The sequence below is a fragment of the Oncorhynchus mykiss genome, chromosome 12 (assembly GCF_013265735.2).
Source record: "Oncorhynchus mykiss isolate Arlee chromosome 12, USDA_OmykA_1.1, whole genome shotgun sequence".
In the NCBI taxonomy this organism is placed as follows: domain Eukaryota; kingdom Metazoa; phylum Chordata; class Actinopteri; order Salmoniformes; family Salmonidae; genus Oncorhynchus; species Oncorhynchus mykiss.
Window position 1 is genome coordinate 84786191 of NC_048576.1, and position 26654 is coordinate 84812844.

The window sequence follows — 26654 nt, forward strand, 5'->3', positions numbered from 1 at the left end:
AATGAACTCATCGCCAGACTGGCTAGAATGCTTATCTACACAGGGAGACCTTGGCTCGGGTCATAAATGATCTAAATTAGGAGAGACAATGTAGGAAGGCTTGAGAACTATACAGCCTTTGTACCGGGGTGAAGAAGAGACGGGACAGTTCGAAAACTAATGACGTCATTTTCAGTTTATAACCTGTGGTAAACTGTATCATGTTCAGTACTGTCACGGTTTTCTGTATGAGAAGGAGAGTCGGACCAAAATGCAGCGTGTCGATTGCGATTCATGTTTAATGAAAAAAACACACTAAACACAAACACTACAAAACAATAAACGTAACGAAAACCGAAACAGCCTATACTTGTGTACATACACACAGAACAAGGACATCAAGACACGAAGGACAATCACCCACAAATCCCAACACCAAACAGGCTACCTAAATATGGTTCCCAATCAGAGACAATGACGAACACCTGCCTCTGATTGAGAACCATATCAGGCCAAACATAGAACTAGACAAACTAGACATGAAACATAAAATGCCCACTCAGCTCACACTCTGACCAACCAAAACATAGAAATATACAAAGTAAACTATGGTCAGGGTGTGACAGTACCCCCCCCCCCCCCCCCCCCCCCCCCCCCCCCTCCAAGGTGCGGACTCCGACCGCAAAACCTGAACCTATAGGGGAGGGTCTGGGTGGGCATCTGTCCGCGGTGGCGGCTCTGGTGCTGGACGTGGCCCCCACTTCACCTTAGTCTTCCCCCACCTTATCCTCTTCCGTGGCCTCCTCACCATGGCAACTCTTCTCAATGGACAGAGGGATGGCAGCTCGGGACAGAGGGGCGGAAGCTCTGGACAGAGGGGCGGCAGCTCCTGGCTGACTGGCGACCCCTGGCTGACTGGCAGATCTGGAAGAGTCTGGTCGACTGGCAGATCTGGAAGAGTCTGGTCGACTGGCAGATCTGGAAGAGTCTGGTCGACTGGCAGATCTGGAAGAGTCTGGTCGACTGGCAGATCTGGAAGAGTCTGGTCGACTGGCAGATCTGGAAGCTCCATGCTGACTGGCTGCTCCATGCTGACTGGCTGCTCCATGCTGACTGGCTGCTCCATGCTGACCGGCTGCTCCATGCTGACTGGCTGCTCTGGCTGCTCCATGCTGACTGGCTGCTCCATGCTGACTGGCTGCTCCATGCTGACTGGCTGCTCTGGCGGCTCCTTGCAGACTGGCTGCTCTGGCGGCTCCTTGCAGACTGGCAGCTCTGGCGGCTCCTTGCAGACTGGCAGCTCTGGCGGCTCCTTGCAGACTGGCAGCTCTGGCGGCTCCTTGCAGACTGGCAGCTCTGGTGGCTCCTTGCAGACTGGCAGCTCTGGCAGCTCCTTGCAGACTGGCAGCTCTGGCGGCTCCTTGCAGACTGGCGGCATCCTGCAGACTGGCAGCTCTATGCAGACTGGCAGCTCCTTGCAGACTGGCAGCTCCTTGAAGACTGGCAGCTCCTTGCAGACTGGCAGCTCCTTGCAGACTGGCAGCTCTGGCAGCTCTATGCAGACTGGCAGCTCCTTGCAGACTGGCAGCTCCTTGCAGACTGGCAGCTCCTTGCAGACTGGCAGTTCTGAACAGGCGGGAGACTCCGGCAGCGCTGGAGAGGAGGAAGGCTCCGGCAGCGCTGGACATGCGAGGCGCACTGTAGGCCTGATGCGTGGTGCTGGCACTGGTGGTACTGGGCCGAGAACACGCACAGGAAGCCTGGTGCGGGGAGCTGCTACCGGAGGGCTGGGGTGTGGAGGTGGTACTGGATAGACCGGACCGTGCAGGCGCACTGGAGCTCTTGAGCACCGAGCCTGCCCAACCTTACCTGGTTGAATGCTCACGGTCTCCCTGCCAGTGCGGCGAGGTGGAATAGCCCGCACTGGGCTATGCAGGCGAACCGGAGACACCGAGCGCAAGGCTGGTGCCATGTAAGCCGGCCCAAGGAGACGCACTGGGGACCAGCTGCGTAGAGCCGGCTTCATGGCACTTGGCTCGATGCTCACTCTAGCCCGGCCGATACGCGGAGCTGGAATGTACCGCACCGGGCTATGCACCCGCACTGGAGACACCATGCGCACCACAGCATAACACGGTGCCTGCCCGGTCTCTCTAGCCCCCCGGTAAGCACAGGGAGTTTGCGCAGGTCTCCTACCTGGCGTAGCCATACTCCCTGTTAGCCCCCCCCAAGAAATTTTTGGGGCTGCCTCTCGGGCTTCCTTGCCAACCGTGTTCCCTCATATCGCCGGCTCCTTTCTCCGGCTGCCTCTGCTCTCCTAAGTGCCTCCACCTGTTCCCATGGGAGGCGATCTCTTCCAGCCAGTATCTCCTCCCAAGTGTAACAGCCGTTGCCATCCAAAACGTCCTCCCATGTCCATTCCTCTTTACGCTGCTCCTGCCTGTTGACACGCCGCTTGGTCCAGTTGTGGTGGGTGATTCTGTCACGGTTTTCTGTATGAGAAGGAGTCGGACCAAAATGCAGCGTGTCAATTGCGATTCATGTTTAATGAAAAAAAACACACTAAACACAAACACTACAAAACAATAAACGTAACAAAAACCGAACCAGCCTATACTTGTGTACATACACACAGAACAAGGACATCAAGACACTAAGGACAATCACCCACAAAACCCAACACCAAACAGGCTACCTAAATATGGTTCCTAATCAGAGACAATGACGAACACCTGCCTCTGATTGAGAACCATAACAGGCCAAACATAGAACTAGACAAACTAGACATGAAACATAGAATGCCCACTCAGCTCACACCCTGACCAACCAAAACATAGAAATATACAAAGTAAACTATGGTCAGGGTGTGACAAGTACTCTCCGGAATAAATGCTGCTGATTGATTTTGAGACTGGTCTCTGTCCATTTTATGCAAATAAGAGCCTTACAAATTCTTAGGAATTGACAGTGTTTCATTTTAATTGGGTATTAAAACATGTAGGAATTTAATTCCTGTAACACCTTATCAGGATTAATAACTATCAAGATGATGCTCAAGATGCTTCCCATACATCAACATTCACAACAGATTGAGAGTGAGCCCCTGTTTTCTCTAAAAGGACAGGAATAAAAATATGCTCACACTTTCATCCAAAGTTAACTTCATGCAACACTTCCGTTTTGATGGGAAGTGCATCTCCCCAGGGAAGGAGCCAACCATCAAGATGCCACAAAATAAAGTTCATGAAGCAATAGTTTGAAATGAATTGGGTTTTTAGTTTAGGGGCAGATAAACAATTATCACTGTGATTACTATTTCGACTACTGGGGGAAGGGGACCCAAGTCACGATAACTTCTGGTAAGTAGCCTTAACATTCAGACCTAAAGAAGTGATTTAATTATTGACACATAACTAGTGACTATTTAGGTTATTTTGACTGATTTTGTACGAAGTATTGGTCAGACCATTCACTGTGACAACTACTTTGACTACTGGGGGAAAGGGACCATGGTGACCGTGTCCACAGGTAAAACAAAAACATATTCTGTTCATTTTTGCATTATTATTGAGGTTGGACTTTGAGTTAAAAGTCCCTCTCTCCTAAAGGCTTGAAATATGTATTTTTGGTCTTCACTTGCGGTAGTTTTTGTGCGTTGCACGTATTGAAAGATTGCACTGTGACAATGCTTTTGACTACTGGGGGAAAGGCACAATGGTTACCGTTTCATCAGGTAAGAAAAAGCATTATGATTTCATCAAATGTGTCAGTGATCATTCGAAAAGTCAAATACATGTGGTTTTTATACAACTCGATTCTAGGCTTCATTTAATCAATTTGCTAAATTCAATTGAGGATCAAAAACAGTAACGGTAGGCCCACTCTATAACAAAGGCATATTCATAATCTGGACAAAAACAACTGAAATTCATTGATGTGATTTTAAAACGAACCTTTAAAAAGTATGATGGATGATATTAAATATCGAACTACATTGGCACAGGTTTTTGTGCATAGCCTGTATTGGTTATTTGCACTGTGACTACCGTTTTGACTACTGGGGGAAAGGGACAATGGTTACTGTTTCATCAGGTGAGACTTTCAATTGAAAATGTCGTAATCTTACAAATACATTTTGAAGCCGTTCATATCCTTCTGCTTTAGGTTATTAAATTAAAGGTTTGTCACTTTTAATCTGCAATGGAATTAAGATACATGTCTATAATGAAGCCTTTTCGAATTAAAGTGTGCCAAACAAACTTCGAGTAAAACATCATAACCTAACATTACAGTAAACGTAAATATCAGAAAGTATACAAAATAATTGTGTTCCTTTTGCGCATTTTGGTTAAGAATGGGAATAAGAGGGTATAGTAGTACCTGGGGAGAATGCTTTTTATACCACTTGTCAAGGTAATTGAACACAGTGCTACGCTGCTTTTGACTATTGGGGTCAGGGTACAATAGTAACCGTTTCAGGTAAGAATCTAATTTTGGTTGATGCAAGGTATAGTTCATAGTGGAAAATGATCGCTTAAATTTAAGGACAAATATTTAATCAATACAAATATTTATGTTTAATCAATCAAAACGTATATAGCCTACAGTCTTAACTACCTGTCTTTTATCAGTGGATATTGTATTTTACGTTTTTGATAACACATTCAACTCGGTGTAACCTATGTGCATGTATTTGGAGTGAACAATATCCTACCCTGGTAATAAATCATCATGTATTAAACCTAGCCTACTAAATGAATGTTAAATAACCTGACAACGTAAAATAGAACAGGTCCTTAGAATTGTTAACTATTTTATTTGGTCAGTGTTGGTTGATTTATGTATTTATTTTTTAATGGTGTATTCTATAAAACTGTTGGGCTTTATGGAGTATTTGTAACACATTATTTATCTTACAGCCTCATCAACTGCTCCGACTTTGTTCCCTCTTGCGCAATGTGGCTCCGGGACCGGAGATATGATGACTCTGGGTTGCATTGCCACTGGCTTCACGCCTGCCTCCCTCACCTTCAAATGGAATGACGAAGGCGGGAATTCCCTGACTGATTTCGTTCAGTACCCTGCGGTCCAAACCGGTGGAAGCTACATGGGAGTCAGTCAACTCCGTGTAAAGAGAGCAGACTGGGACAGTAAAAAATTTGAATGCGCCGTGGAACATTCTGCTGGATCAAAGAAAGTACCAGTGAAAAAACAACGTAAGATGTATTTGTTTATCCATTTAATAACATATGTCACAAAAAATAATAATAATATATTATTGAGTTTAATGTATTTATATCCATGTAGCCTATTAAAAAACAGCCTCTGTGATAATCATAATTTGCTGGTAATTTTATGTTTAGTTTTGTTGAAAGACACATTTTTAGAAATCAAAATATTGAAGACAATAAGCTTATGAAATCTGAATAAGACTTAAAAATTGCACATGTTTTAGCTGGAAAATTCCACTGCTGAAATTATGGACTATACAGCCTAGGGTACAATAATTTTGATGCCTACATATTACAATTGTTATCAACGCACATGCAGTAATTTAGTAACACCTAAATCATTTAGTAACACCTAAATTACCTGACACCTTCCGCAAATTAAACAATAAATGCATTAAAACGTAGTCATTGCTAATTGCCGTTCACTGTAACAATCAACATGTGTGTCACTGTCACCCACTGTAGAATAAACCATTTAGGCCAAGGTATAAACATTGATAGGTGTCAGTCTAGTTGTGGTGAATGTGCTATGGCACTAGGATGAGGGTTGGTTGGAGTGGCTGTAGCTTGCCCCTTTAGTTGCTGACTATTTAAGTCATCTCCCCTAAGAAGACATGCATCAAACAGTGTTGAGCTCTTTTTGCTTTCGTCTGCCAGCATAATTATTCTATGTCCACAGTCTAAGACGGTATATACTTTGATATACACTTTTTAAAAATGAAAGAATATTTACTTGAATAGTACCGATTCAAAGTTTGGTAACAGAATGACAGCACAAACCGTCATTCTGTTACCAAATTTTGTGTCTTCACTGTTCTTCAAGTAAATGTGTTTTTGTCAAATTTTCTGTGGAAATTGTAAAAATGAGTCCTTGTGGATAGAGTTGCATGGTTTGTTTAACTTTGCAATCTCTGATTTTAGTTTGAAAAACATTTTAGAAGTGAAATATCGGAGTCTCACTGTCACTCTGTTACCATGACATTTCCCATAAGCTGTTTAGCTGTTCTATTCATCTTTACTGCGCATGTGTAGCCTATGCCAGCTTCTGCAAATGTATGTTGTTTTCACTCTGCTTCTGCATATATATATATATATATATATATATGTGTGTATGTTTGTTTTTTAGCGGAATATCTGCAGCAGCCGTCTCTTTACGTAATGACCCCCTCTAAAGAGGAGATGTCAGAAAATAAGACGGCTTCCTTCGCCTGCTTTGCCAATGACTTTTCACCCCGTACACACACAATCAAATGGATGAGGATGGAAAAAGGAACAGAACAAGAAGTTGTATCTGATTTCAAGAGTTCTTGTGAGAGTGAGAAGAAGAGTGAGACAACCCTGTACAGCACAACCAGCTATCTCAGAGTCAATGAGAGTGAGTGGAAGAGTGAAGAAGTAACATTCACTTGCGTGTTTGAGAACAAAGCTGGAAATGTGAGGAGAACTGTGGGCTACACTTCATCAGATGGTGAGTAAAATACATCAGATTATCTTCTCTTGGTATCTCATTAAAGGAGCATCAAGAAGCAGGGCTTTTGTGACAGAGCTCTAGGCCAGATTGAAAAGTTAGCACATTTTTCTAATTAGCACTTAAAGGTTTTTCTTAAATTGCATAAAAATAGCCCATGCATGAAAAGGGATTGATTGTGACCAGCCAGCTGGAGGGAAAACAGAATAGCCTACATTGATCCAAAACATACAAACTGTTTACATTTTAATTGCTGTTGTCACAAACAGCTTGGTGAACATTCCTTACATCCTTTCTCAGCAGGTCCAGTCCATGGACATTCAGTAGTCATTACGATCATCGAGCCGTCTCTTGAGGATATGCTTATGAACAAAAAAGCGCAGCTTGTGTGTGATGTCAATGAACTAGTTCCTGGCTTCCTGAGCGTCAAATGGGAAAATGACAATGGAAAGACCTTAACCAGCCGAAAGGGTGTCACTGACAAAATTGCCATACTTGACATCACTTATGAGGACTGGAGCAATGGGACAGTATTCTACTGCGCTGTAGATCACATGGAAAACCTGGGGGACTTGGTAAAGAAAGCCTACAAGAGGGAGACCGGTAAGACAAACTGCTTTGGTTTCCCCCTCACTTTTCTTTTTACTTAATTGGGATTCCATATTTACAATGTTTCAAAACCTATTAAACAGATATCCAATTGTCCATCATGTGGGAATTAAAAATGATGATAGGAGATTGTGTAGACTAGTGAAAAGTGACTTTAATTGTCAGAGTTGCAAAGAACCAAATGGAGCTGATAGCAATTTGATCTGATTAAATCAGATGATGACTGACTGCAAAATGACAAAATGCTTGTCTATGGAGGGTCCCTTTGATCTCTCAAGACGAAACTCCTGTGAGGGAAGACATTGTTTGATTGGCTTAATATAGGCAGCATTTAGCTAAATGTAAATTGTTTGCCAAGTACTTGCATGGGGAGAAGCGCTGACTGTTCTCTCATGCTTCCAGGAGGAGTTCCACAGCGTCCATCTGTCTTTCTGCTGGCTCCAGCAGAACAAACTAGTGATAATACGGTGACCCTGACTTGCTACGTCAAAGACTTCTACCCCAAGGACGTTTTAGTGGCTTGGCTTGTTGACGATGAGCCGGTGGAGAGAACGAGCAGTTCAGCATTGTACCAATTCAACACCACTAGCCAGATTCAATCAGGAAGGACCTACTCTGTCTACAGTCAGCTCACATTTAGCAATGACTTGTGGAAGAACAAAGAAGTGGTGTATAGCTGTGTAGTTTACCACGAAAGCATGATCAAGTCCACAAAAATTCTTATGAGAACCATTGACAGAACCTCAAACCAACCCAACCTAGTTAACCTCAGCTTGAATGTGCCTCAGAGATGCATGGCCCAGTAGAGGTTGTGTTGTGTTTTGTTGATGTGTGTTGCTGCGTGTTACCTCTGCTGTTTGTGTCAGTGACATAACATGTTGTGTGTCTTTTAAGTGCAGAATCAAAATCCAAATAAAAACTTTAAATCATTAATCCTGTTTATGTACTGTATGTCATGCAGTTCCTACTCATGTCTGTCCCGTCTCCCCACTTTTGTGCATAGCTTCAGTATCTCTGTTTGGGGAAAATGTCAACTCTCACACTACTAGAACTAATGATGAAGTGACAATACAAGTCAAGCAAAGTATTGATGCTTCACATTTGCAATCAGGCCAAATTACCATGCAATTTTTCTGTAATAGAGTATTGGTGGACACTGAATAATGTATTAGTATAAAGCTTATTTTGCACACTGAGCTATAGTCTTATACACAATAGAGAAGTGATATACACGCACATTGTTAAAATGTTCCCCTGATGACAGGAATGAACTATGGAAGTGTAGCTCTAGCATTAGCAACCCAGTTATCTGCTGTTTCAGATATTCTCCTCATGTTTTTGGTGTAATCAGATGTAGTGCATTGAACTTAATCAGGCTGTCCTGTCTTCTTGTTGTTTGGCTTTGTGTGCTTCTGTTCCCGCTACTGGGTCTCACCTATAGAAATGCTATATGCCTGTTCTATTGATTCAAGTCTACCACCATGGGTTTGGAAATGGATGAGATATGACTAGGGTTCGTTCACAAGAAGCAAGCCAAGCCAAGTAGAAGTTGGAAGTCCCCATTGATCGGCAAGTGTGCCGTTTGGCCAAAGCAAGTCAGGGTCACCTTCACTGCTGGTTTGATATCCTCATGTTTTAGATTTTCAATGTGTTGTATTTGTTAAGTAATAACTCAGTAATTGATGAAAGGTCATAGGGGGTGAGGCAGAAAAAACATGCTCAAGTCCAATAGACAAAGTATGCTTTCGATTTTTTTCTCACGTCCTACCGAATATGGTATTATCTATGATTGATACCGGAGACAGTATTATCTATGATTGATACCAGAGACAGTATTATCTATGACTGATACCGGAGACAGTATTATCTATGACTGATACCGGAGACAGTATTATCTATGATTGATACCGGAGACAGTATTATCTATGATTGATACCGGAGACAGTATTATCTATGACTAATACCGGAGACAGTATTATCTATGATTGATACCAGAGACAGTATTATCTATGACTGATACCGGAGACAGTATTATCTATGACTGATACCGGAGACAGTATTATCTATGACTGATACCGGAGACAGTATTATCTATGACTGATACCTGAGACAGTATTATTTATGATTGATACCGGAGACAGTATTATCTATGACTAATACCGGAGACAGTATTATCTATGATTGATACCAGAGACAGTATTATCTATGACTGATACCGGACACAGTATTATCTATGACTGATACCGGAGAAAGTATTATCTATGACTGATACCGGAGACAATATTATCTATGACTGATACCGGAGACAGTATTATCTATGACTGATACCGGAGACAGTATTATCTATGACTGATACCGGAGACAGTATTATCTATGATTGATACCGGAGACAGTATTATCTATGACTAATACCGGAGACAGTATTATCTATGACTGATACCGGAGACAATATTATCTATGACTGATACCGGAGACAGTATTATCTATGACTGATACCGGAGACAGTATTATCTATGACTGATACCGGAGACAGTATTATCTATGACTGATACCGGAGACAGTATTATCTATGACTGATACCGGAGACAGTATTATCTATGATTGATACCGGAGACAGTATTATCTATGACTAATACCGGAGACAGTATTATCTATGACTGATACCGGAGACAGTATTATCTATGACTGATACCGGAGACAGTATTATCTATGACTGATACCGGAGACAGTATTATCTATGATTGATACCGGAGACAGTATTATCTATGACTAATACCGGAGACAGTATTATCTATGACTGATACCGGAGACAGTATTATCTATGATTGATACCGGAGACAGTATTATCTATGACTGATACCGGAGACAGTATTATCTATGACTGATACCGGAGACAGTATTATCTATGACTGATACCGGAGACAGTATTATCTATGATTGATACCGGAGACAGTATTATCTATGACTAATACCGGAGACAGTATTATCTATGACTGATACCGGAGACAGCTGTACTATGCATTGTTTCCCATAAAACAGTTCAAAGTATACCCATTCCAACTGTTTGACACTTATTGATAGCCCATTTAGATCTGCAATGAACAGTAAGGGTAGGCTACATGCAAAACTCCCCCTTGTTAACAATATGGCTGGAGCGATGGCGGAACTAAGATCTATGACAAATACTTTCAGATTTCTTAGGAGCCATCAAGAAGTGTCCAGAAGTTGGGGTTTGTGATTGGGTTTCAGACTGGGCACCAGAGTGATGAGAAACCGTTTTGACTGCCTACTGACACTGTTCTCATATCCACATGCAGATTGTCTCGTGTTGACTGACTGTCCATGCAGCAACACCATGGAAACCGACAGGGACAGCATGGGAAAAACAGCCTTCACCTTCATCATACTCTTCCTCATAACTCTGCTGTATGGCGTTGGAGCAACTGCCATCAAGGTAATGCCTTGTTGGGAATCTGTGGTTTTTACTAAATGGGATAAGCTTTTGTCAGATTTGACTTTTTTGTAGCAGGTTAGGGGAAAGGGGGATACCTAGTCAGTTGTCTTGCACATTTAACCCAACCCCTCTGAATCATAGAGGTGCAGGGGGCTGCCATAATCAACATCCACATTTTCAGAGCTGAGGGAAATGTGGGTTAGCTGCCTTCCTTGCTCAGGGGCAGAACAACAGATTTTTACCTTGTCAGCTCAGGGACTCAAACCAGCAACCTTTCGGTTACTGACCCAATGCTCTAACCACTAGGCTACCTGCCGCAGCAAGTTAGGAGAATTAACGTAGCAGGTTAGGATAATTAGGATATGGTTAGGAAAGAGGTTAGGGTTAGCTAAAATGACAAAAATAAAGTTAACTTGACAAAAGCTGTATCCCTTCTAGCCATGACCGTAGTGTGGGAAGAGTAGAGGGAAAGGAAGACATTTTGGTTTTGAAAGTTCCATAGTCTGTATGGATCCACATTCAAACAAACAATCCATGTATGCGTGGTAGAACTTTCAGTAGCAACATGAACAGATTCTAGCAAGACATGAATGTACACATAGGCCTATTTTGTGTGTTGCAATTCTCTGCAAGAGGCATACTAGTGAGAGGGAGTACAGTAATAACCTAAATATTTTATATATAACTTACATTATAACTATATTATTATATAGGCCTAATAGTTATATTACATATAAGTATAGTTAATTACACAAGTCATTTTTTTGAAGTGTCAGCTAACAAAAAAAATAATTGCATCTAAATAGATGTCACAATTATTGTAAGTAATTTAAGTGAACAAATGTTTGCTTCTTATTTCAGGTGAAATGAAGACACTGAGTTTGAAGTACTTGAAGAAGATATTACTTTTCATACTTACAATACAGTATATGAATGGATACAATACATGTAACTGTTCTCCTGCTTGTCTTTATTGTTGATTTTGTTTGAATAGTTCAACTGTAGAGGTTAGATTTGTAAATATTTCATTGTGCCTTTTTAAACTATTAAGATAATAAAGTGTAACTGAAGTGAACAACAGTGTATTGTTCTTCCCTTAGCATTTCTCCATTCATTACAAAGAACATGCAGCTAGAATGATGCGTTCTAATATATTATAAACATTGAAGAAACACATTTATTAATTACGGTTACATTAGTATACGTTTTTTAAAAGTTATTTTAGAACTGCGTGGCTGTTGTGATGTGTGGATGAATCTACAGTAAGTAATCTACATCTTCTTTTTGCTGGATGCTGTTTGTGCACTGGGTTCTGCATGAACACATCTGGAATCAGTGGGCCTTGCTAAACTTGGTATGCAAACTATTCAGAAATAGCTTGATGGGTTGTCAAAACAACGAAAGTGTAACACCGAGTGGTAAGAAGTTACATAACAGAAATGTAGAAGATAACTCTTCATGCAGATAGCTCAGAAACATGCAAATGGCAACTGATTTCCTTAAGCAGAAGTAGACCTCACACCTGGCTTCTAATACACACGGTTGCTCAACATGTTTCACTTCTGTTTTTTGGGATGCTTTTTTGGGACCAGGGTGTTACCCCACGCTTCCGCCTGCTGCATTCCCTGTTCGCTGAGGCCTGTCCTGCTCTAACACCTGTGATTCACAACCCTCCAACTCCCAATCTGACCACTACCATTACCAGTTCTCAGTGCCCAGCCAGCCAGCTACCTAATAGGTCCATAGCGCCATCTAGGTTATGTTAAAAGGCATTACACTCAGCCCAGGCCTGGTTTTCATAGACTGGGTTACTTTAAACTGCATAAAAAAAAAGGTATGAAGAATTTGATTAAAAGTTTACAATCTGACTTTACATCTTGTTAATCACCAAATCGGAAAAAATTGTCAAAGTCAAAAAGTGGCACTGAATTTTCTTCCTTCTTCCACTTTGTATTAGTGCAGCGGGTCATTCCTCCAAATATCACACTGTATCCTCTCTGGGAGGAACTGAAGGTGGGATCAAAGGTGGGAATCCTCTGCATCCTGAGTGGGTTCTACCCTGACAAGCTGAGTGTGGAGTGGCTGCTGGATGACAAGACTGTGACCACATCTCCAGTCCAGCGGAAGCTGCAGAGTGTAGAAGGTGAGGAGAAAACATTCAGCCTGAACAGCCAGCTGGAGCTGGACCGGAGCCAATGGACTCAAGGGTCAGAGGTCACATGCAAGGCAACCCACAATGCAGCACAAGGACCACCTACAGGAACACCAGTCTCCAGGACCATCAGCATTTGCTCAGGTGGGTTTCAGTGACAGAACTGTGTATTGGGCCAGAGGATGGGTATAGAAAAGTGTACAATTGAAAAACCTAGTAACAATCCAAATCTACAAGTCTTGTGACTTCTCCATCTGTTTTCCTTTCAGCGTTTCTCTCGTCTACTCCATCCATCAACTTGGAGACCCCCAGATTCAGGATAGTGATGACACAGACTGAGGTAACAGCTACATGTGTTGTCCACTCTGCGTATGATGCCAAAGTGTCCTGGCTTCTGGATGGAAAAGACCCAACCAGTAGGACCCCAGTGAACCAGGCCAGCAGGACAACTCAGAGCGTCAGCAGTAACCTGACTCTTCCCTCAAGCCAATGGAAAACCCTGAACACAATAACATGCAGAGCTGAACATCGCTGCTTCAACTCCACAGAGAAGACCAGTAATGTTAAAGGTTAGAATGGAACTTTGTGATCATATATTTGCATTTTTTTAAATTTTATTGAACCTTTATTTAACTAGGCAAGTCAGTGAAGAACAAATTCTTATTTACAACGACAGTCTACCAAAAGGCAAAAGGCCTCCTGAGGGGATGGGGTCTGGGATTAAAAATGAATAAATAAATAAAATATAAATACAGGACAAAACACACATCACGACAAGAAAGGTAACACAACACTACATAAAGAGAGACCTAAGACAACAACATAGCAAGGCAGCAACACATGACAACACAGCAAATCAAATCCAAGAAAAAAATGTGCCACGTGCGCCAAATACAACAGGTGTAGTGAAATGCTTACTTACAGTGAAATGCTTACTTACAGGCTCTAACAAACAATGCAAAAAAATGTATTCAGTGAACAATAGGTAAGTAAAGAAAGAAAAATAACAGTAAAAAGACAGTGAAAAAAAATAGTAGCGTGGCTATGTACAGTAGCGAGGCTATAACAGAAGTGAGGCTACATACAGACACCGGTTAGTCAGGCTGATTGAGGAAGTATGTACATGTCGATATGGTTAAATTGACTCCTCCCTATAGGCTGTCTCGTCGTTGTCCGTGATCAGGCCTACTACTGTTGTGTCGTATGCAAACTTAATGATGGTGTTGAGTTGTGCCTAGCCATGCAGTCGTGGGTGAACAGGGAGTACAGGAGGAAACTGAGCACTCACCCCTGGGGGGCTCCAGTGTTGAGGATCAGCATGGCAGATGTGTTGCTACCTACCCTCACCATCTGGGGACAGCCCATCATGAAGTCCAGGATCCAGTATTAGAGGGAGGTGTTGAGTCCCAGGATCCTTAGATTAGTAATGAGCTGTAAAGGTACTATGGTATTGAATTCTCCTAGCATTCTCACATAGGTGTTCCTTTTGTCCAGGTGGGAAAGGGCAGTGTGGAGTGCAATAGAGATTGCATCAGATCTGTTTGAGCGGTGTGCAAATTGGACTGGGTCTAGGGTTTATGGGATAATGGTGTTGATGTGATTCATGACCAGCCTTTCAAGGCTACGGACGTGAGTGCTACGGTTCTGTAGTCATTTAGGCAGGTTGCATTCATGTTCTTGGGCACAGGGACTATGGTGGTCTTCTTGAAACATGTTGGTATTACAGACTCAATCAGAGACATGTTGAAAATGTCAGTGAAGACACCTGCCAGTTGGTCAGCACATGCCCGGAGCAGACGTCCAGATAATCCTTCTTGCCCCGCAGCCTTGTGAATGTTGACCTGTTTAAAGGTCTTACTCATGTCGGCTACGGAGAGTGTGATCACACAGTCGTCCGGAACATCTGATGCTCTCATGCATGCCTCAGTGTTGCTTGCCTCGAAGTGAGCATAGAAGTGATATAGCTTGTCTGGTAGGCTCGTGTCACTGGGCAGCTCACTGCTGTGCTTCCCTTTGTAGTGTGTAATAGCTTGCAAGCCCTGCCACATAAGACGAGTGTCGGAGTTAGTGTAGTACAATTCAATCTTAGCCCTGTATTGGCACTTTGCCTGTTTGATGGTTCATCGGAGGGAATAGCAGGATTACTTATAAGCTTCCGGGTTAGAGTCCCGCACCTTGACAGCGGCAGCTCTACCCTTTAGCTCAGTGCAAATGTTGCCTGTAATCCATGGCTTCTGGCTGGGGTACGTACAGTGGGGAGAACAAGTATTTGATACACTGCCGATTTTGGAGGTTGTCCTACTGACAAAGCACGGAGAGGTCTGTAATTTTTATCATAGGTACACTTCAACTGTGAGAGACGGAATCTAAAACAAAAATCCAGAAAATTACATTGTATGATTTTTAAGTAATTACTTTGCATTTTATTGCATGACATAAGTATTTGATACATCAGAAAAGCAGAACTTAATATTTGGTACAGAAACCTTTGTTTGCAATTACAGAGATCATACGGTTCCTGTAGTTCTTTACTAGGTTTGCACACACTGCAGCAGGGATTTTGGCCCACTCCTCCATTCAGACCTTCTCCAGATCCTTCAGGTTTCGGGGCTGTCGCTGGGCAATACGGACTTTCAGCTCCCTCCAAAGATTTTCTATTGGGTTCAGGTCTGGAGACTGAATAGGCCACTCCAGGACATTGAGATGCTTCTTACGGAGCCACTCCTTAGTTGCCCTGGCTGTGTGTTTCGGGTCGTTGTCATGCTGGAAGAACCAGCCACGACCCATCTTCAATGCTCTTACTGAGGGAAGGAGGTTGTTGGCCAAGATCTCGCGATACATGGCCCCATCCATCCTCCCCTCAATACGGTGCAGTCGTCCTGTCCCCTTTGCAGAAAAGCATCCCCAAAGAATGATGTTTCCACCTCCATGCTTCATGGTTGGGATGGTGTTCTTGGGGTTGTACTCATCCTTCTTCTTCCTCCAAACACGGCGAGTGGTTTAGACCAAAAAGCTCTATTTTTGTCTCACCAGACCACATGACCTTCTCCCATTCCTCCTCTGGATCATCCAGATGGTCATTGGCAAACTTCAGACGGGCCTGGACATGCGCTGGCTTGAGCAAGGGGACCTTGCGTGCGCTGCAGGATTTTAATCCATGACGGCGTAGTGTGTTACTAATGGTTTTCTTTGAGACTGTGGTCCCAGCTCTCTTCAGGTCATTGACAGGGTCCTGCCGTGTAGTTCTGGGCTGATCCCTCACCTTCCTCATGATCATTGATGCCCCACGAGGTGAGATCTTGCATGGAGCCCCAGAACGAGGGTGATTGACCGTCATCTTGAACTTCTTCCATTTTCTAATAATTGCGGCAACAGTTGTTGCCTTCTCACCAAGCTGCTTTCCTATTGTCCTGTAGCCCATCCCAGCCTTGTGCAGGTCTACAATTTTATCCCTGATGTCCTTACAGCTCTCTGGTCTGGCCATTGTGGAGAGGTTGGAGTCTGTTTGATTAGGTGTGTGGACAGGTGAATTTTATACAGGTAACGAGTTCAAACAGGTGCAGTTAATACAGGTAATGAGTGGAGAACAGGAGGGCTTTTTAAAGAAAAACTAACAGTTTTTCCTAGCCACCGTGCTTCTACACCTGCATTGCTTGCTGTTTGGGGTTTTAGGCTGGGTTTCTGCACAGCACTTTGAGATATCAGCTGAAGTACGAAGGGCCATATAAATAAATTTGACTTGATTTGATTTGATTTGAACAGGTCTGTGAAAGCTGGAATTCTTACTGGTGGGTAGGTGATCCAATACTTATGTCATGCAATAAAATGCAAATTAATTACTTAAAAATCATACAATGTGATTTTCTGGATTTTTGTTTTAGATTCCGTCTCTCACAGTTGAAGTGTACCTATGATACAAAATTACAGACCTCTACATGCTTTGTAAGTAGGAAAACCTGCAAAATCGGCAGTGTATCAAATACTTGTTCTCCCCACTGTACGTACAGTCACTGTGGGGACAACGTCCTCAATGCACTTATTGATAAAGCCAGTGACTGATCTGCTTCATCTGACCACCTTTTTATAGACCGAGTCACTGGTGCTTCCTGTTATAATTTTTGCTTGTAAGCAGGAATCAGGATGATAGAATTGTGGTCAGATTTACCAAATGTAGGGCAAGGGAGAGCTTTGTACACGTCTCTGTGTGTGGAGTGCAGATGATCTAGGATTGTTTTCCCTCTGGTTGCACATTTGACATGTTGATAGAAATTAGGTAGAACTGATTTAAGTTTCCCTGCATTAAAGTCTCCGGCCACTAGGAGCGCCGCCTCTGGGTGAGCGGTTTCTTGTTTGCTTATTTCCTTATACAGCTGACTGAGTGCGGTCTTAGTGCCAGCATTCGTTTGTGGTGGTAAATAAACAGCCACCAAAGGTATAGCTGAAAACTTTCTAGGCAGATAGTGTGGTCTGCAATTTATCACAAGATACTCTACTTCATGCGAGCAAAATCTAGAGACTTCTTTAGATTTTTCGTGCACCAGCTTTTGTTTACAAATATGCACAGACCGCCACCCCTCGTCTTACCGGAGTGTGCAGTTCTATTCTGCTGGTGCAGCGTATTTCCCGCTAGCTGAATATCCATGTCATCATTCAGCCACGATTCCGTGAAGCATAGGATTTTACAGTTTATGATGTCCCGTTGGTAGGATATTCGTGATCGTAACTCGTCTAATTTATTGTCCAATGATTGCACGGTGGCGAGTAATATTGACGTTAACGGCAGCTTTCCCACTCGCTTTCTGCGGATCCTTATGAGGCACCCCGCTCTGTGTCCTCTGTACCTGCGTCTCTTCCACTTGAAAATAACTGGGATGTTGGCCTTGTCAGGTGTTCTGAGAATGTCCTGAGCGTCCTGCTTGTTGAAGAAAAATTATTTGCCTAATCCAATGTGAGTGATCTCTGTCCTGATATCCAGAAGCTCTTTTTTTGCAGTAAGATACGGTTGCAGAAACATTATGTACAAAGTAAGTTACAAATAACGCAAAAAATCCCCACATAATAGCACAATTGGTTGGGTGCCTGTAAAACTGCTGCCATTTCTTTTGGCGCCATTGGTAGCAACACAACATGGTAGCAGCACAAAACATGGTACAAACATTATTGGGTACAGACAACAGCACAAAGGGCAAGAAGGTAGAGACAACAATACATCACACAAAGCAGCCACAGCTGTCAGTAAGAGTATCCATGATTGAGTCTTTGAATGAGATATATACAGAGAGAAGTACAGTAAAACATTCAGTATTGTTCTGTCCTCCCCCATAAAAAGTAGACATTATTGACACTGAAGCCAGATCAGTGTTCCTTTCTCCTGTTCACCCCTCTCCTCTGTGTGTGTGTGTTCTCCAGGACCTGCAGTGAACAGCACTACCACAGTGCTGATCAGGAGGTCTCTCCCAGAGTTACTGAAGGGAGACAGTGCTGTGCTGGAGTGTGCCATCACACAACTCTCCTCCAGTGACCTCTACGTCACCTTTCAGGCCAATGGGGTTGATTTCCCTGAGAAACAGTATGTGGATGTGCCTGCATCCAAAGGCCCCCATTTGCTCACCAGACGGTTCTCTATCCCCAAATCACACTGGAAGACAGACAACACTTTCACCTGTAAAGTTAACCAAGGTTTCTCCAACAGCTTGGTGTCTAGCTCCAAAGTCAAGCTTTTTGGTGAGTAAACTTCTCTCATCTGACCCAATTATACGTTCTCAAATGCTTGAAAATGCAGAAAGGCCTACCTACATGAAATTATGTTTCCATTGTTTGTTGCATGATATTCAGTCAGCACTCCAGGGCTAAAATTGAAAAAGGAAATGGTGTTCTTTCCAGGTGAACTGTCCATGGAACTCCTTCTAGTCCCCAGTGAGGAGTCGTCTGGCTCAGGGACCCAGAAACTCATGTGTTCTGGGTGGGGCTTCAACCCTAAGATCAAGTGGCTCTCTGGGTCTGAACAGAGGTCTGCAGCAGACAATGAGATAAGGATGGGGGAAGATGGACATGTGGCACTAACCAGTCATATCACAGTAACACAGCAGGAGTGGAATGAGGGAAAGGACTTCATCTGTGAGGTAGATGACAAAGATCTTCAGAAAACTGTCAGGAAGAGCACCAGTTTATGCACAGGTAGTTTGTAAACTTACAGAAGCTTTGCTTCAAAAGTCATAAATCAAAACGTAATTACCTTGGAGTATAAAACACTATTTTACGATTTTATCTCCACACTCATCTGTTTTGCTCTCAGCTTTTCCCTCGTTTACTCCATCCATCGACTTGGAGACCCCCAGATTCAGGACAGTGATGACACAGACTGAGGTAACAGCTACATGTGTGGTCCACTCTGCATATGACGCCAAAGTGTCCTGGCTTCTGGATGGAAAAGACCCAACCAGCCGAACCCCAGTGAACCAGGCCAGCAGCACAACTCAGAGCATCAGCAGTAACCTGACTCTTCCCTCAAGTCAATGGAAAACCCTGAACACAATAACATGCAGAGCTGAACATCGCTGCTTCAACTCCACAGAGAAGACCAGTAATGTTAAAGGTTAGCATGGAACTTTGTGATCATATATTTGCATTTTTTTAAATTTTATTGAACCTTTATTTAACTAGGCAAGTCAGTGAAGAACAAATTCTTATTTACAACGACAGTCTACCAAAAAGGCAAAAGGCCTCCTATGGGGATGGGGTCTGGGATTAAAAATAAATAAAATATAAATATTGGACAAAACACACATCATGACAAGAGAGGTAACACAACACTACATAAAGAGAGACCTAAGACAACAACATAGCAAGGCAGCAACACATGACAACACAGCAAATCAAATCAAATCAGAGTTTTTTTGTCACGTGCGTCAAATACAACAGATACAACCTTACAGTGAAATGCTTACTTAAAGGGCTTTAACAAACAGTGCAAAAAAGGTATTCAGTGAACAATAGGTAAGTAAAGAAAGAAAAACAACAGTAAAAAGACAGTGAAAAAGAGCAGTAGTGAGGCTATGTACAGTAGCGAGGCTATAACAGTAGCGAGGCTACATACAGACACCGGTTAGTCGGACTGATTGAAGTAGTATGTACGTGTAGATATGGTTAAAGTCACTATGCATATATGATAAACAGAGAGTAGCAGTAGGGTAAAAGAGGGGTTGGCGGGTGGCAGGTTGCAAGACACAATGCAGATAGCCCAGTTTGCCAATGTGCAGGGGCACCGATGGGTTGGGCCAATTGAGGTAGTATGTACATGAATGTATAGTTAAAGTGACTATGCATATATAAAAAACAGAGAGTAGCAGCATCGTAAAAGATGGGTGGGGAGGCACACAATGCAAATAGTCTGAGTAGCCATTTGATTACCAGTTCATGAGTCTATTGGCTTGGGGGGAAAAACTGTTGAGAAGCCTTTTTGTCCTAGACTTGGCACTCCGGTACCGCTCGCCATGCTATAGTAGAGAGAACAGGCTATGACTGGGGTGACTGGGGTCTTTGACCATTTTTAGGGCCTTCCTCTGACACTGCATGGTGTAGAGGTTCTGGATGAAACAAGATGGTATTACAGACTCAATCAGGAACATGTTGAAAATGTCAGTGAAGACACCTGCCAGTTGGTCAGCACATGCCCGGAGCAGACGTCCTGGTAATCCATCTGGCCCCGCAGCCTTGTGAATGTTGACCTGTTTAAAGGTCTTACTCACGTCGGCTACGGAGAGTGTGATCACACAGTCATCCGGAACAGCTGATGCTCTCATGCATGACTCAGTGTTGCTTGCCTCGAAGTGAGCATAGAAGTGATTTAGCTCGTATGGCAGGCCCGTGTCACTGGGCAGCTCGCGGCTGTGCTTCCCTTTGTAGTCTGTAATAGTTTGCATGCTCTGCCACATAAGACGAGCGTCGGAGCAGGTGTAGTACGATTCAATCTTAGCCCTGTATTGGCGCTTTGCCTGTTTGTTGGTTCATCAGAGGGCATAGAGGAATTTCTTATAAGCTTCCGGGTTCGAGTCCCGCACATTGAAAGTGGCAGCTCTACCCTTTAACTTTAACTGCGATTGTTGCCTGTAATCCATGACTTCTGGTTGGGGTACGTACGTACAGTTACTGTGGGGACAATATCCTCGATGCACTTATTAATAAAGCCAGTGACTGATGTGGTGAACTCCTCAAGGCCATCGTGATAGCAAAACCGTCCTGTAGTTTAGCATCTGCTTCATCTGACCAATTTTTGATAGACAAATTCACTGGTGCTTCCTGCTTTAATTTTTGCTTGTAAGCAGTAATCAGGAGGATAGAATTGTGGTCAGATTTACCAAATGTAGGGCAAGGGAGAGCTTTGTACGCGACTCTGTGTGTGGAGTGCAGATTATCTAGAATTTATTTCCCTCTGGTTGCACATTTGACGTGTTGATAGAAATTAGGTAGAACTGATTTAAGTTTCCCTGCATTAACGTCTCCGGCCACTAGGAGCGCCGCCAATGGGTGAGCGGTTTCTTGTTTGCTTATTTCCTTACACAGCTGACTGAGTGCGGTCTTAGTGCCAGCATCCGTTTGTGGTGGTAAATAAACAGCCACCAAAAGTATAGCTGAAAACTTTCCAGGCAGATAGTGTTGTCTTGCCAAAACTATAGTTTGTTAACAATAAATTTGTGGAGTGGTTGAAGTTTGAGGGCCTCCCGGGTTAAGGTTAAGGGCGCTGTACTGCAGCGCCAGCTGTGCCATCAGAGTCCCTGGGTTCGCGCCCAGGCTCTGTCGTAACCGTCCGCGACCGGGAGGTCCGTTGCGCGACGCACAATTGGCCTAGCGTCGTCCGGGTTAGGGAGGGATTGGTCGGTAGGGATCTCCTTGTCTCATCGCGCACCAGCGACTCCTGTGGCGGGCTGGGCGCAGTGTGCGCTAGCCAAGGTTGCCAGGTGCACGGTGTAGCCTCTGACACATTGGTGCGGCTGGCTTCCGGATTGGATGCGCGCTGTGTTAAGAAGCAGTACGGCTAGTTGGGTTGTGTATCGGAGGACGCATGACATTCAGCCTTCGTCTCTCCCGAGCCCGTATCCAACAATTGGATACCACGAAATTGGGGAGAAAAAGGGGTAAAAGAAAAAAAAAAGAAAAAAGAAAAAGAAAAACAAGTTTGAATGACTCCAACCTAGTTTTCCCATGATCAAATACCATTACCCCAGTTCCTGTCCTGATCCAGCATCCATGCTCTACTCAGTTTCTCTCTCTCATGCAGCCCCCTCTCTCCCCTCCCAGACTATCAGTCATGCAGCCCCCCCTCTAACCACCCAGTTTCTCTTCCAGACTATCAGTCATACAGCCCCCTCTCTGCCCAGTCTCATCCACTCCAGTCTCTCCTTCCATGACTCTCACTATCTCTCTCTCTCCAGGCTCAGTGACCCCCTCCGCACCTAGAGCAACCCTGCTCCAGGGTCCCAGTGAGCTTGTCTGCCTGGTGCTTGGCTTCAGCCCTTCAGACATCAACATCACCTGGCTGCTGGACAACGTCACAGAGCTGTGGAACAACAACACTAGCACCCCCTACAGGGCACCAGGAGGAAAGTTCGGCATCAGGAGCCACCTGAGCCTGGCACACCAGGATTGGACACCGGGGGCTGTTTACACCTGCAGGGTGACCCACACCACCCAGACTCTGGCCCTGAACATATCCAAACCAGGTCTGTTCACTCAATTCTGATACAAGAACATTTTCCTTGTGCTAGTCTCTTTCTAGCCTCTTTCATCATTATAGTAGAGCATTACAGTTTGGATTCCAGGCTAGCCTGTTTTTGCAATACTTTCTCAATGAAAACCTCCTTTTTTCCTTTTGAGTAGAGCTCCTTGAGCTGGAGGGTGTGTTCTTTGACGAGAACAGGTCTGATCCAATCCTGGCGGACACTGCAGAGGAGAACTGGAACATGGCCTGCATCTTCCTGGTCCTCTTCCTCATCTCTCTCCTCTACAGCTTCACAGTCACTCTGATCAAGGTGAGAGGGAGGATATAACCACCTCACAGGTTTTCACTGCTTAGCTTTGAAGTGCAAATATATGTTTGTGCGATTAGCGTAAAACACTAAATATAAGAATGCATTATGTCCCAGTGTGTCTTTACTGCTTTAATTCCCTGTTGAAGCACCTGTTGAGTTTCAGACATCGAATGTCATCCCACACAGAGGGTATTCAGATTATCTTCATGTTCAATATAAATCAAATTGGTCTCCCAAGAGGCTATATGTTGTTGTTTTTTTGTATTTTGTATGTCACTGCAACCTCATTATCACACTCACATTGTATTGCTGGTTAAGCCACAGTTACATTTTGAATATAAAACAAGCGTTACAAGGTTTTCACAACAACTTATACTTATATTTTTCTTTTCTTTTTTCCAGACAAAATGATGACTTCAGGACACTTCCATATGATGGATCCCTCAGAGTTCAACTGGAAATGAATTTAAATGAAATGATTTATTTCAACCTTTTCTTATCAAATCACAACACGTTTCTTAAGAAAATTGCATAGATTTAATTACTTACGATTTCATGTTGCAGGTTTGATGACAGGGTAGTGTTATTGTTTTTATTCCCCACAAAGACAGACAATGTGGAGGTGCGCTTACTTGCTCTCATCTCTTGTTAATGCGTTATAGAATTTTTGAGCAGAGATAAAAATGGATGTTTAACCTCTATTAAATAAAGCATGCCATTACTCTCTATGATGAAGTATTTAGACACCAGTCATTGCTGAATTATCTGCTGATAATAAAACATTATTTCAAACAACCTACTTTGTCCTCCTCCCTCTTGTGTGTTATTTGTAGTTTATCATTTTTAAATTATGTTAAAAAGTATATACCATTAGTAAGAATTAAAATCATGTTTCATATGTGATTTGATATAGATACATATAGAGAACAACATTAAAAGACCACATAATGCTTTTTGGTTGTTGTTTTTCTGGCACTTTTTACTAGATTTTCCAGCATGATACACTGGGTTTGCTGCTGGTAGAAAACCCTAGGAAAAGTTATTTCATTGATACAAGATTTCTCCAATCAATCAATCACAGTCTTGTTGTGCGGTGTGTATTTGGTGGGGGGATTCACCTTAGCCAGGGGAGGCATATCTCTGTGAATCTTAATCACACAAAGCCTATTATTTGGCAGAGAATACTATTTGTAGATCAGCCTCCCCTGGCTTCGGTGAGCCCCCCAACACACACACACACACACACACACACACACACACACACACACACACACACACACACGCACAACCAGATTGGAGGCAGTTTGTGTTAATTAAATACAATATCTTATTTCCCCCGTTTGCTGTCATGCACTTTGTTTCATCGCTGTAACACCATTGTTGCCCACTAGAGGACGCCACAAGACTGGGGTGCATCTGACTGTGGGCTGGTACATTTCCCATGTGAAAGGCCAATCATGTGTGGCAGTGGTCACTGGTCTGTATGCAGATGCTCACAGTTCGGAAAACAACTGAAAATATTAGCTGGCTGCATTCAGGGAAGGTCCCCGCGAATACAGAGGAAGAGACAGTTATTCTCAAAATGTCTGCATATGTCAGCAAGAATATCTGTGAGAGAGTGTGTGTGTGTGTATGTCTGGAGGGTTTGAAGGAATTCACATCTGGGAGGGAAGAGACTGAGTTCACCCAGCCTCCCAATTGGCTGGCTCTTGTATAATCTGGCATCGTCAGTGCTCTGATTGGCTCAGACCGCCGTGGCTGAGGACCAACGCTGTGACACTGTTGCCGGGACAGAGTCACAGCATGTTGCCAACTGACGTGCCAAGGGGCTGGCGACAGGGGAGAGGAGGGCACAATGCCCAGCAGGCTGCGCATCCAGCAGCATCTCCCTGTCTGACCACCTCTTTCTCCATCTGACCCTCTCCTCAGTCTCCATCACCAACCATGGATAAATAACCAGTGAACATCCTCACTCAATAGGGCACAGAGAAATGACAGCCATTTAGCTGTATAATAAGGCTCATTATAATCGACCACATCAGTATCTCATTGGTAAGCACAGTGATGACCGTAATAATTACCACCTACACTCTTGGGAAAAAGGTGCTAAGTAGACCAATCAGAGTTTGACACCCCTGCCATAGGGGACCCCATTTTCGGTGATGGATAGAACCCTTTGTAGAGGGTTCAATATAGAACCCTTTATGTAGGTTTCTTCAAAGAACCCCCTGAATATGGTTCTACCTAGAACCCGCTATGAATGGATCTGCCTAGAACTCTTTGAAGGGTTCTAACAAGAGCAATTTTATCATCTAAAGGTTTATGTCTATGAAGGATTCTACCCGAGAACCCTTTTATCTTTGGGTTCTAGGAAGAACCCTCTATGAACAGTTCCAACAGCCTTATTAGCTTTTAAATTATAATTATTTATGACAATATTTTACATACATATTTATTACCCAAGATGGCATAGCAGTCAGACGTCCTTTGTCCTCGTCTTGTCGTGTCCCGTGTATATATATATTTACACCTTTCTTCGCATATCTTTTATATATTTTATTTTCAAAATTCAAAACACTCTCCTGCAACCCGCCTCACCAATTAAAAAAAATTATATATATTTACCTCAAATCTGAAATCCACAATAGAAGCTAGCCTCTCTAGCCAGAAGCTAGCCAGTTTACTGGCTAACGTTAGTATTCAGCTAACCACGGTTTGTGGTCATCAGCTATCCTTTAGCTCGAAAAGCTATCGCCAGTTTTGTACAACACGACTCAAACCAGAACATACCGGACCTATTTTTCTCTCCATATCCCCGGATTTCAACCGCAAGCTCTGGACATTTACGCCTGGATCTCGCAGCTAGCTAGCTGCTATCCGTGTGACTATTGGCTTACGTCAATCCCGGAGCAAACATCAATTATTCCGGAGCTAGCCAGCTGAAGTGTTCCATCAGCCACTCCTGGGCTACAATCACCTATCTGGACCCGTTTTACTGCCGATACGGAGCCCCACCGGGCCTTCACGACTGGACTACCAACGTTATCTGCCCGAGGGAGTTATCCAACTGGCCCCTCCATCGCAACGTTACCTGAACGCCCATCTGCGGCCCGCTAATCGTTAGCTGTTTTATTGTCTGCTATCTGAATAGGTCTATTGGACAATTTTTCTTGTGTCACTATAACTATATCTATTTTGCCAATTGAATTGATCCCCTCTACCACACGGAACCCCACTAAACGCACAAGGTGGCTAAAAACAGAACTCCATCCTATGCTAGCTTGCTACCGATGGCCCGGCTAGCTGTCTGAATCACTACTCACTGGACCCTTATGATCACTCGACTAAGCATGCCTCTCCTTAATGTCAATATGCCTTGTCCATTTCTGTTCTGGTTAGTGTTTATTGGCTTATTTCACTGTAGAGCCTCTAGCCCTGCTCACTGTACCTTATCCAACCTTTCAGTTTCACCACCCACACATGCGATGACATCACCTGGTTTCAATGATGTTTCTAGAGACAACATCTCTCTCATCATCACTCAATACCTAGGTTTATCTCCACTGTAATTCACAACCTACCATACCTTTGTCTGTACATTATACCTTGAAGCTATTTTATCGCCCCCAGAAACCTCCTTTTACTCTCTGTTCCAGATGTTCTAGACGACCAATTCTCATAGCTTTTAGCCGTACCCTTATCCTACTCCTCCTCTTTTCCTCTGGTGATGTAG

General features: G+C 43.4%; 1 gene segment (V, D, J or C); it reads left to right on the plus strand.

The window, feature by feature from the left end:
• Positions 1-3371: 3371 nt before the first annotated feature.
• Positions 3372-23716, plus strand: LOC110538697. The segment is given in 10 exon segments: positions 3372-3507; positions 4899-5195; positions 12699-13037; positions 13163-13462; positions 18303-18617; positions 18777-19070; positions 19189-19488; positions 22325-22612; positions 22770-22921; positions 23324-23716. Coding segments are annotated over 10 exon segments (2313 nt in total).
• The last annotated feature ends 2938 nt before the right edge of the window (positions 23717-26654 follow it).